Source organism: Hevea brasiliensis, chromosome 10, assembly GCF_030052815.1.
Source record: "Hevea brasiliensis isolate MT/VB/25A 57/8 chromosome 10, ASM3005281v1, whole genome shotgun sequence".
NCBI lineage: Eukaryota > Viridiplantae > Streptophyta > Magnoliopsida > Malpighiales > Euphorbiaceae > Hevea > Hevea brasiliensis.
In genome coordinates this window covers 93564736-93578070 of record NC_079502.1, presented here as the reverse complement: position 1 = coordinate 93578070, position 13335 = coordinate 93564736, and the positions used below count along the sequence as shown (strand labels likewise).

At 30.8% G+C, this 13335-nt stretch overlaps 1 protein-coding gene across 2 annotated transcripts; it reads left to right on the top strand.

The window, feature by feature from the left end:
- The first annotated feature begins 1357 nt into the window (after nucleotides 1-1357).
- On the top strand, nucleotides 1358-13088 carry LOC110654629 (ADP-ribosylation factor-like protein 8a). 2 transcript variants are annotated; one of them, XM_058154435.1, is made up of 7 exons: nucleotides 1358-1589; nucleotides 10866-10924; nucleotides 11067-11148; nucleotides 11242-11274; nucleotides 11471-11592; nucleotides 12495-12656; nucleotides 12797-13088. In XM_058154435.1, exons 3-7 carry the CDS (start codon nucleotides 11086-11088, stop codon nucleotides 12912-12914), a joined length of 498 nt encoding a protein of 165 aa, XP_058010418.1. In that variant the 5' UTR covers nucleotides 1358-1589; nucleotides 10866-10924; nucleotides 11067-11085; the 3' UTR covers nucleotides 12915-13088. The 2 variants fall into 2 exon arrangements, with proteins under 2 accessions (XP_058010418.1, XP_058010417.1); XM_058154434.1 differs by lacking the exon at nucleotides 10866-10924.
- The last annotated feature ends 247 nt before the right edge of the window (nucleotides 13089-13335 follow it).

Here is a 13335-nt window from a genome sequence, read left to right as displayed (position 1 = left end):
ATATATATATATATAAGTGAAAATATAACAAGATTATAAATTAGTTAGATAATATTAAAATAATATTTAAATACTATTAAAATTTAATAAACTTTATATTAAAAAAATTCAGATTATTACAAAATATAGTGTCTCAAATTTAATCAGCATGAAATATAAGATGTGGAATACAATATTTTTTATTTTATATACCTTTTGTGGTATAAATTATTGTAATATTATTATTTTAATATTACGCTTTTATTTTATGTAACTCAAATTGTCTAATATTTTTATTTTATTATTATTATTTGAATATAAAATCATTTATAATATTAAGAAATTTGATTACATTTTTTGAAAATATTTTATTACCAATCAATAATAAAATATTAGATTTTCATTTGGTACTTATTATTTTAAAGTGAAAAGTAAAAAATAATTTATAATTTATATATATATTTTTTTTGGGCATTTCCCGTCCACTTCTTTCAAGTCCTGTCACTGTCCGTGGAATCGTCTCATGCTAACATACAGACTAGCGAAACTTCGCCACTTGTCTTTTTTCTCCTAATGCGGTTATACATCTGCTTTGTCGATTTCGTTGGATGAGAAAATATTAATAATGATAATCAGACAAAAAAAAAAAGAGAAAATATTAATGATAAAAGTTCTAGAAATTACTAAGCATCCTTTATATATTCTAATATTCATGTTCTCTAACGCTATATCATTTCGCACTGAGTATGAAAATAAATGGAAATTTTTTATTATTTATTTATGCTTGTTTAAAAAACAATAATAAAAATACGATAATATTGCTGTGTTAAATTATTAAGCATGACGTATATCGATAGTTATTATCGAGAGATTATTTGGTGTTTTAAAAATCATGATGTATTTTTTTATAATATATAAATTTATTTTTTTAATATGTAAAGTAAAATAATAATTATTATTAAATAATACTAACATTGTAATCAATAGACTGATATGACTATACATGTGCAATATATTAAGGCCACCTAAGCAATACAAAAGCACTACACTTACCATGTATCGTTACTACTAATAATAAATAAATAGTTTGAATTATAATTGTTAAAAAAAAATATAAAATAGAGATAAAGAATAAATTAAATCACATTCATAGTGTGTATAAAGATAAATTATATAATAAAAATTAACATATATATATATATAATAATTTTATTATAATCAATTCAATAATTAATTATAGTGATTAAATTTATAATAAAAATTATATGTATTTTATAATTAAAAATAAAAATAATATATTGGTAGATGCAATAGTAGCACGAGAATAAAATGCATATAAAGCCAACTGTATGTTTTAATTTATAGGTTGATCTTATGGATTTGGTATGGTAGTTGTTGAAGGAAGTTAGGAGGGGAAGAAGAGCATTCTTCACACAGACAGACACAGCTCAAATTCAAGGGCAGAGAGCGAGAGAGAGAGAGAGAGAGAGAGAAACCTCTGTCTGTTTCCTTTTTTTTTTTGTGCAAAATAAAGATTTTGATAGATCTCTCTTCTGCTTTCTCTGATCAACCATGGGTTTGTGGGAAGCTTTTCTCAATTGGCTTCGCAGGTTAGCTCAGCTTTCGCTTTCCTTATCCATTTCTATGTAAAATTTGCAGATTTTGATGGAAATTATATAAAATTTGCGTTTCGGATCGTAGTGAGATTTTTGCGTTTTACTTGGAATTTGAATTTGTTATTTGTTGCATCCTCTACTTCAAATGTCAATACTACGGGCGTATCTTGTTTGGCTTCTTTTCCTGTGCATTTTCCTTTCCATTCCCTTCAATTCTTGTCCAGGTCCCAACTATAAAACCTCAGGATTAGAAGACTCACATTTTCCATTTTAAACCACTGTCTGGTCTCCACAATGTGTTTAATTTATTTTTCTCTATAAAACTATGCTTGGTTGTGTTGACGGATTGATACTCCTTGCCTGAAGATTCTAAAGTTTTTTTAAAAAATATGAAAGTTGAATGTTGAAATTAAGATGAGAAAGCAGAGCAGAGATTACTAATTCTTTGGTTTGCAGGAAAGAAGAGCTTATCTGGATTCATTATTCATGGTTGTCAGAAACTTACAGAATCTTCTAGGCTTTTGCTTGACTGCTAGTTGCTCTTTCTTGCCTCATCCATTTGTTTTAATTTGTTTCTTCTAGTTTTTGTAGCTTGCTGAGAGTTTAGAACTGTTGTTTGTTTCATTTCAGTTGGTTGGTTAGCTTGTTTTCATTGTTGTTTCTTTGTGCTAGTCTGGTGTTTTTTTTTTTTTTTGAATGAAAAATCTTTATTTTATCCAAAAAAATATTCTTAGTCCGGAAATGTTCATAATCAGCATTGAGGAATGACAAATAAAGATTTGCATATTGAACAATTCTGTAAATGATGCAAAGTTCTAGAATCGATGATTTTATGCCTTTGATCATGACATATTGACATGTATGTTCGCACAAATGTGAATGAGTTGAAATGTGACATAACCAGTATGTTCACAGCCACTAGGCCCACTAGCTGGTGGGGTTCAATTAATGTATGCAGTTTTAGGGAAAAATAATGCTGACCTGAATTTTTGTGCTACAATATAGAATACCTGGATCACTGGTGCTAAACATGTGCCTCTATAGGGTAAACTCATAAAACTGTTTCATTCATTGTTTTGCCCATAGGAAAATGGACTTGCATGCTCAATCAGGTTTTGAGCTATTTTGGGTGAACTGAATGGTGTGGATTGTGACGTGTAGAAATTTGATTGAAGTTCATGTGTTTTAATATGTCAGTAGAACACATGGAAGCTTCAGCTTGTACATATTAGATTTATATATAATTAATATAAATAAATTAAAATTATAATAAGATATATAATTATAATAATAATACTATATAATAAAAAATAAATATAAAATTAAAATATAAATAATATATAGAAAATGAATAAAAAACATAAATAAGAAAACTAAATAAGAAATCTAGAAATAAACCAAGAATCACAAATAATTCGTTGAAAATCTTTAATCACTCAATACAATGAAATATCAAAGCTCCTCAAATTATGCAAATTGCAAATAATTTATCTTACATCTTGATTTTGATATTCAATCCTCAGATGTTGATTTTCTTTTTGCTGATTGACTTAATCTGAATCTCTTGACACACTGAGATTTGTGAAATCATGAATCAATCACATTATCACACACAAACAAATCTCATATCAATAATCCATTTATCACAATAGACACTCGAAATCATTCTACAAAAGCACATTGCCATCCACCAAACAAAACTACCGATTGTGCCATTCACTCTTTAGCACATTCAAAGACCTTATTTCCATTCACAATTAACCACAATCAAAGTGCCAACACTCAAATTCTCTCAAAAAACATCAACATCTAAAAACCCTCAATTCACAAATGCAACAACATCCCATAAAACATCAAAATTTGAGCATAACATTGCCCATTCAACCACATCCCAACACTGGAATCTCAAATATCACCAAAAGCAAACATAAGTTCAGACAGCTTCCCAATCAACAGTCAGCTTGAGAATCAATGAGGAAGAACCAAAATGAGCAACTCACCCATCTCTGGTCATAAGTCAGAAGATGTTCCATTACCATAATCACACTTTCTCTCATTTCTTCTCAAATCTTCTCTATCTCTCTCTACAATACTATTTTCTTTTTCTTCTAATTTTCAATACTCAATAACATTTTCACAACAATCCAAATAGACCTAATTAATTTTTCTTTGAAACAAGGATATTCAAAATACTTTAAATCTTACAAAAAATACAATAAATACTTTAAATTTTTTAAATATGAAAAAAAAAAAAATTGAAGAAGAGAAGAGGACCTTGAGAAATATGAATAGAAAATTTGATCTAAAAAATAATTAATTCCACAGAGAGTTGTCAATTGTGCTCATAATCATTACTTCACTTCCTGATTCTGAAAGATCTTTTCTTTTCTTTTCAACATCAAACTTTTTCTTACTTATCCCAAATTCCCCAAGACACTTCTCTTCCTTCCTTTTCTCCACCTCCCGAGCCTCAAGGAACACCAAACTCTCCTCCTCCAACAACACCACCTGGTTGCTTCATGATACTCCCTCCAGCATCCCCATAAGGAAGGGCCATTCTTGATATCCAGAAAAAAAAGAAAAGCAATCATATGTAGAAAAAAAGAAGATAGAAGCTGTATAAAGAAAAGAACAGTATATAGAAAAAAATAAATGAAGTAGATAAATCACTGCGAGAATATATCCTTTTATATTCTTACCAAACTTTTATTTGCAATGCATTTGCAACCAATAGCTTTTTTAATCTAAGCACCCATACCACCTTTTTTAAAAACTTATTTAAGGCAAAAAAAAGCTTGCACCATCACCATTAGCAAAGCCTCTTTCATACTCCATTTCATAGACACAAAAGACACCAAAGGAAGAAGATGCAAGAAATAAAGAGGATAAGAAGAGAAAAAAGAAGACAACAAAAGAGAGAACAAGAAGACAAGAAAGAATAAAAAAAAAAAGAAAAGAGAACAGAAGTAGATGATAACAAAGTAGAACTAGTAGAGTGTATAAGTCTAATGGTAAATAGTGAGATGAATGGTAAGTGTAATCTGAAGGGATCTGGAAAGGGAGTCGATGGAGGGAGGAATAAGAATGAAGAGGAGGAGAAATAACGAAGGAATTAAGAGATCATCTGAGGAAGAGAAAAGGAGAATATAGAATATTGGAGAGAGAGAGAGGACAAGAGATAACATCTAATAGAATCTAGAAAAAAGACAGAAACACAAAGATAAAATAAAAATGATTGAGAAAAAAATAACGAAAGAAGAAAAAGAAGAAGAAAAAAGAGAAGACTTAAAGATAAAGATCTTTTTGGAATCGAGAAAGAAACACCAGTGACAATTTATTAGAGACAATGATCCATTTAAAAGACAATAAACGAAAAAACCACAATAAAACAAGAACAACAAAAAATCACAAAACAAACAAAAAACAAAAAATTAAGGAAAGAAAAGAAAACAAAAAAGAAGAAAAGGAATAAAAAAGAAAACAAATGAGAAAAAAAAAGCATAAGGAAGAATCAAAAAAGAAAAAGTGTTTAAAGAAAGAAGATTGTTAAAAATTTTTTTAGAAAAGAAGTTTTTTTCAATTTTTTTTTTTTTTAAGAAGTTTTCTTTTGAATTTAGATTTTTTTTGAATGGGCCAGATCATTGAAGAATGCCATATGTGATAATTTTTGATTGAAAAATATAAAAAATATATTCTTTATTATTGTCACTAATTTGAATTATATTTTTGAATAAATTGAGTTTTTAGAAAATAACAAAAAAAAAAAAGATTAATAAAAAATTAAATTTAAAATAAAAATATTCATAACAAACAACAACAAGTAAAAAATAAGTAACAAAATAAAAATAACAAAATGAAAAAAAAAAATAACAGGACCCCAAACAAAGATGAGAAAAAATCGATGTGGATGAATGACTTGACTGAACGGATAAAGATCGGAAACGATGATGTTTGATACTTACGACACGATGATAAAATCGGAACGATCAACATGCGATCTTCATGGTTCTTCAAGGAAGAAGACAAAAAGAACATACAATTCACAATGAGTTGAAAGAGAGAGAGCAAGGAAAACCAAAAGGTACATGATTTTCCGTAGCTGAGAGTAAAGATGATCAAACAAACACAGTACACAATAAACAAGTAAATACAAACAACATAAGATCAAGAAAAAAAAACAAAAAGAGAAGAAAAAAAAAACAAACAAACAAAAAAATTAAAAAAAGTAAATTAAGAAATAAAAAAGAAGAAAAAAGAACACAGACAAAAAGATGAGAACATAAAATAAAAAGAAAGAATGAACAAAGAGAATGAAGTAAGTAAAAGTAGATGAAGAGAAAGTAGATAGTGGAGAAAGATAGATTAGGAGAGTAGAATTAATGATAATCAGAATAGAGTTGCACATTAATCAATAACCATTTGGGATGAGGAAGACACAGGGATCAGAGTGATTGTGGATTTGGAAAGATGATCGGCGTGCAAAGGAAACGAAAGGCTTTAGAGATGAAAGAAAAAATCTCTTGGGAAAAAATCAAAAATCTCGGATAAGAGATAAGAAAGAGGAGGATTCTTTCTCTCTGATCTGCCATATATTTTCTATTTTTTTGAGATTTTTTTTTGTGGATTTTTTATTTTGTAATTTTGTATTGCTGATAACAAATGACACAAATACTGACTCCTCCTCATTACGAACGATTATTTCCTCTCCTCTTATTCCTTACTCCATTACCATTCCATCCTCTCTCTCTATATTCTTTCTTCCATTGTCCATTTGGATTGAAGATAATATTCATTGGCTGTCTAGAAATTGTATTATGTACTCTTGCAAGAGGGATGAGATGAATGTTTCATGCAAAGAAGAAAATCGAAAGAAGAAAAGAGAGAAGAGGAAGATTACTCAAGAAAACAAAGGAAAAGAAAAAAAATGCTAAAAACTCAACTTCACATTCCTCGTGCAACTAACTATTTCAAAACAAAAACTAAAAATTTAAAAACATTAAAATAAATCATAAAAATCCATAAAATAAAATAAAAAGAGAGACTTATCTTTACTTCATTCATAAAAGGAACTGATAAACATCATAATAAATATCATAAATAATAAATATATAAAAAAAAAAAAAAAAATAAATCATTAACAAATTAATGAATTATTTAATTAATTTAATTTAATCAAAAAAAAAACCTCGATCAGTTCAAAAAAAACAAAGCATCCTTCCATCAGCCAAGTTTGTTGTTCATGTGTAGATATGGATCTTTATCAATGATGTGCATGATCATCCTTATCAAAACTTATCAATGCACCTTACTTTTACTTACTAATTTGACCCATTAAGTTTGTGTTCCGTGATCTAGTCATCATATCAATCACATCATAAATATCATTTGTATTGACCATTTGTTGAGACAAAAAAAAAAAAAAAAAAAAAGAAAAAAAACAAAAAACCACAAAAATAAAAAAAAAAAAAAAAAAAAAACAAAAAAAAAAAAAAAAAAGAAAAAAATTAAAATTAATGGTAATCTTATAACAATTCATGGACAACATGGATCAATGTGGTGGGGTGGAATGAGGATGGGGCCGGGCGGGCGGTGAATGAGATCGTCGCGCCGTCGGGTCAAGGTCTCTCGGGGTGGGTGTGGTGGTGAGAGCAAATAATCACCCTAGATAGATGACTGCCTCGATACCACATGAGAGAGATGACTCTCATATATTTCAATTAATCTACACATGGTATATATATACAATGAATTGATTAATTGTATTATACTAATTAGAAGAAAAAAATAAAAAAGAAAAAATAAAAAGGAATACAGAATACAGAATATACACAGAAATAATATAATGATTGACTTTCCATAACAAAAATGACACATGTTTCCAAGGTTTTGATGGTTAGATGTGGAACTGTTTGGAAGGTTTGCGATGCGGCAGTTCATAAGAAAATTGATGTCAGTTTAAATTTAATGAGTGGAAAATCAGTCTTGACACCCAAGACCCAGCAGCCTTGTGAAGGATGCTTGATACTAATTGATGTGCAGCAGGACTTATCTTATTTGCTGACTGTGGTGGGATGGCATATCTGGAATGACTGTATCTCTTTAATTTTTTCTAACGTATACCTACTCTACCACACATGCACAGAGAAATTACACTAGCACCAATTGTTGGTTTTCTAATTGTCAAGACTTTGAATGGGAAAATTCAGTAAAGAGAGAGAATGCATTGCAAAATGTTCTGACCTTGCATTGGTCAATTCTCATTTCTGAATTCTGTAAAACATTATTGTGTTGCATTTTTCTGTGGGGTGGCCACAAAACTGTTGCTTCTCTAATTGTAATTTCTCTTATTATTTGGTTTAGTTTAATTGCTTTTCGGGAAATTGTTGTTCACTAACTTGATAGTTCAAAGATCTGGTGACCCTTAGATAAGTGCCATGTGGAGTATTATCTACTACTATGGTTATATGACCACTTATATGACCTATTTGGATGGTTGGACAACCTCTAGAGTGCTCGAATGACCACTCTTGGTTGCTGAAGGGGTCTTTATAACTTGGTTAAATTATCTGCAAGACTAGGAAAGGGTCAAAGGGCCAAGAGGGTCTTCCTTAGCTCTCCAACAGCCAAGTTAGTAAGGGTAGTAATGAGGCTAAAAGAGAGTAAATGAATTTAAGCAGAGTGAAAGCAATAGTAAATGACTCTTAAAATGTTCTATACCTGGTACCTACAGGAGTTATATAAAATCGTCCAACCAATAGGAGAAGGCCGTGTGTCCTGTCATAGCAAGTTGAGCATTAATAGAATAGTGCAAGTTCTAAAGGAAGGTCTTGTCTATCATAATTATACATGATAGTAGTCACTGTCATGTTGAAGTGTTAGTGGTAATTATCTTGGGATTTTGCCTTTTAGGGCAGTTATGCTAGGGTTATAGAGGTTTCTAGAGTTCCAGGACATTAAATGTGTTTAGTCGGCTATTTAATACCCCCAGTTGGCCTAAGGTGACTTGGGATGTAAGGTGCTTATTCTATGGGCCCTAGAGCACTCATTAAGTTGATATAGGTTACTCAGGGGTATTACTTAGGTTCAAAATGAGTGGTCATGGTCGTGGAGGGTGAGTTGTTAGTGCTTGCACCCGCCTGGTGAGCCCCAAGTTTAAGCACATCTTCCTAGTAGCATATGACCTATGTTTTATGACCTACATACTACGACCAGTAGGTCATAGTTGTGGATACAAATGGCATAATCATAAGAGGTTTGAATCTTCCTTTTGTATCACAACCTTTATCATATTGTGCTCTCTAGAAAGTTACAATTAGATATCAAATTTAGGCATGAATTTATGCTATGCTAAGTATTGATTATATTGGCATCTCAATTGCATTAATTTTATAAGTGGCCAATTTGGCTACTGAACACCAACCTTGCTTATTTTTGCTTTTGTTTTTTTTCATAACTATTGCTTAATAGCCTTTTTCTGAGATATATTTATGGAAAATGAGAAATTGACATTTTTAATCCTTGATAGACTTAATGATGTAGAACAAACAGAACAAAGGAGAAGAAAAACAAATTCTCAAATTTATTATTTCTCAAATCAATTGTCAATCACAGAAAAAGGTCTCTCCAAAGTACTTAGAAGACAAGTATTTATAGAGCATTTGTAATCCTTCTAATATTAGGATTTGGAATCCTGAACAAGAAAATATTAAACAAATTCTAATTAGAAATCCTAAACCAATTTAACTTCCTAAATAAAATAAAATACTACTTCCTAAATAATAATAGACAAAACAAATAACAATAATAACAACTAAACCTTAATCCCAAATTAGTTGGAGTCAGCTATATGAATCCTTTTTCACCATTCAACTCTATTAAATATTAGGTTTGTATCAATATCCAAAACTTGTAAATCTTTTGATTTTACTTCCCTCCATATTATCTTAGGCCTCCCTCTTCCCTTTCTCACTCCTTTTCCTACACACACTTCCATACTGAGACATTTGATTCTCTGCGTTGTATACGAGGAAATCATCTTAAACGACCTTCTCTTATTTTATCTCCAATATGTGTTGCATATATTCTCTAGCGGATGTGGTCATTCCTAATATTGTCCTTTATCCAACATTCTTCTTAAATAATAGAAATATTACTAGGTAGTAAATTTCCTAAATATAAAAGTCTAAACTTCCTTATTTTACAATAAAAAAAATTAAATCAATATAATTCCTAAACTTAATCTTCATCAGCTATATCATTCTCCCTTATTTGGAGAAAACTCAACCTCTTTTTTTGTAGTGTTAAAGAATCAAAACTGATTTTGGAGAACACACAACCTTATCTTATTGGATGGTAGCAATAATATTGAACTTCATACTTTTCTTCACATCCCTGAAAACATCTACACATAAAATTAGTTACAACTACAGTTTAATGACTCTTCAATCGACCAGGAGCAAAAGAATTAGCCAAATCTTCAATTTTCATTGTAGTCTTCATGGCTTGATTTTCTTCTTTCCCTAGTATAGATTCCTCAAGCTTTTTTTCCTCATTCTCATCATCTTTTTTCTCTCGAACATGTTCCTCAAAATTTTCCAACCTAATCTTTTCATCCTGGATTTCAACATTTGAAGGCTCAACAATTAAGGCTTCAAATTATCCAGTTTGCTATTCTTATTTCTTCATTATGAATTTCTTGCCTTGCATTCTTTTGGGTTATAATTATATCTTCAAGAACTCTTGATATCATGTCCAGCTCTGCTTTTAGCCTAGCCAAAGTTTCAAGGTACTTCTCATCTTTTTCTTGTGATTTTTCTTCAAACTGAACATTTGAGCAAGCATCATAAGCCCAATAATTAGAACCTATTTGTGACTGAATAAAAGAAGTTCCCCTATACTTGAACCAAATTGATGTACAGCCAATAGAACAAAGGGGAAGAAACAAATTCTCAAATCAATTGTCAATCATAGAAAAAGGTCTCTCCAAAATACCTAGAAGACAAATACTTATTGAACATTTGTAATCCTGCTAGTATTAGGATATGGAATCCTAAACAAGAAAATACTAAGCAAATTCTAATTAGGAATCACAAGCCAACTTAACTTCCTAAATAAAATAAAATATTACTTCCTAAATGATAATAGAATTCTTGAATAGTGGAAATACTACCACTAATAAGATTTCCTAAATAATCAAAATCTAAACTACCTAATTCTATAATGAAAAATTAAATCAACATATTTCCTAAATTGAATGTTCCTTGACTGCAGCTCTTGTGTAACTAGAAAGATGCATGCTTTGACTGAGCATTTGATGCAGAGCAGCAGAGGTTATTTCTTTGTATCTGGAATCCAGGCACATGCTAGGAGAAAGCTTTTCTAATTTTATTTTCTTTATTAGTTGCATTTATTATTGACCTTTATGGATGTCATTCACATGCCCAGCTCACTTTCTTGTATATGGGACTGCAGCCTCTTTTTCAAGCAGGAGATGGAGCTGTCTTTGATAGGACTTCAGAATGCTGGAAAGACTTCTCTTGTAAATGTTGTCGCGGTAAGTATATTATTGCATGTATCAGATATGTCTTTCCTTTTCTTAACTCCTTGGGTGATCTACTGGAAACTGACTTCTTGGCCTTGTTCCTAGTCTGGTGGATACAGTGAAGACATGATTCCCACGGTAAGTTATCTTTCAGAAAAGTTTTTCATTTGATTGAACTATATTTTCAGAAGGTTTTTTGTTGCCTTTTGTAAATAGGGATGTTCTCTCAGTCATTGGTTTAATTTTTCCCTCTTCCATCTAATTTCTGTATCTGTTAATATTTCTTGGCTTGTGTAAATATTATATTTACTTAATAGTGTCATTTAATCTTCAGGTAGGTTTCAACATGAAAAAAGTAACAAAGGGGAAAGTGACAATAAAGTTGTGGGATCTTGGAGGTCAACCTAGATTCCGCAGTATGTGGGAGCGATATTGTCGCGCGGTTTCTGCCATTGTGTATGGAATTACTTCACCCAAATTGGCTCATTGATGGTTATGATTCACATGTTTCCTTAGTGTCATAATTTATGTTTGTTATCTTCTATTGGTACAAATTTACTTTCCAGTGATTTCCAGTTTTCTTGTTAAAGAGACCAGCTTTTCAATTTTGCCAGGTCTAGGAGTTTGAGATATTTATGCTAAAATACAGTTCTAATACTTCATGAATGGAAGATAATGCATTATGTTTCTCTCAATGTGAAAAGCTGCTAGATATATTAGAAATTAAGATTACATGTATTTCCAGGTTGGAACCTTTGTTTATGAACTGGAGGAAAAGATTCAACACCAGAGGTCTGTTGAATTGCCTGGAAAGAGTTCTTCCTATTCCAAATATTGAACCTTCCATAAACTATAAATTTTGATTAAAGCTGGAGCATTTATTGAGCAAAACTTTTGTTAAAGAATCGTGTCTTATCAAGGTATAACCTATATACTGGTTATGTAGTTTTAGGATGTCAGGATGGAGTGAATGCCTTGACTAGGAAATGGCTATCCAGTCTCAGATGTTCGGTTGTGTCTTGAAGAAATTTCAGCCTCCAGCTTACTTTGTAGTTGTTGAAGATCATTTGACACATTCACATGAATTATAATGGTTCTCCTGCTTCTTTTTGGCTTGGTTTAGATCACATAAAATTGGACAAATTGTTGTCACAGATGAAATTCTCATTTCTAATTTAAATATTTAGTCTTTAATCAGATGTCCTGTGTATTGGACCTTGTTTCTTACTTTCTCGTCCATCTGAAGTTATAGTTATGAACGCTCTAACATTTTGATGGTCAAATTTGGCTATTGTTTGCTCAAGCCATTTCTTAATTGGATGATGAGTAACGAAGTTTAAGTTTGTTTATTGCTGCAGTTATGTGGTTGATGCAGCTGATCCTGATAATCTGAGCATCTCAAGAAGTGAACTTCATGATTTGTTGAGCAAACCATCATTGAATGGTATCCCTTTGTTAGTGCTGGGGAACAAGATTGACAAGCCAGGAGCTCTGTCAAAGCAGGCTTTGACTGATGAAATGTATGATATATTCAACTTCAATCTTAATAAAAAAAAAAATAAAAAAATACACCTATTGAGTGAATGTCGATACATTTGAAATTTGCTGATTTCAGAGATGTTCATTGTTCTGATACTGAAAATGGCCTTGTGTTTTGCAGGGATTTGAAGTCAATTACTGACAGAGAAGTTTGCTGCTTCATGATCTCTTGCAAGAACTCAACCAACATAGATTCTGTTATTGATTGGCTTGTAAAGCACTCAAAGTCGAAGAGCTAATTTGTTTTGTGTGTGTTATAATTTAAGGGTCCATGTAAGCGCCATTGATTCTGAGTTTTCGCTCATCTAACTTTCTTTCTTTATGTTTAGTAGTCTTCTTTTGTTCCAAGCTGTTTGTACTGTATATTAGATGATACCCTTTCTAATTAAGCATCCCAAGTTATTCACTGCTCCCTTTCTCTCTTTGAATCAAGTTTCATTCTTTCTCTATTGTATTTCTTGTTTTTGTACACTTGTGCATGTAAGTGAATTCTCCAGTTCCCAAGGCATGACACAGTTTTTGCCTACATTATTATTTGATTTACGGCAACTCTTGATTTTGAGTCATATGAAACTGAATAAAGTTTATTCTGATAATAATCCATTTTAATGTTAAACTGTTGATTAAATCAACGAATGATGTTCATCTTCAATTAATAAC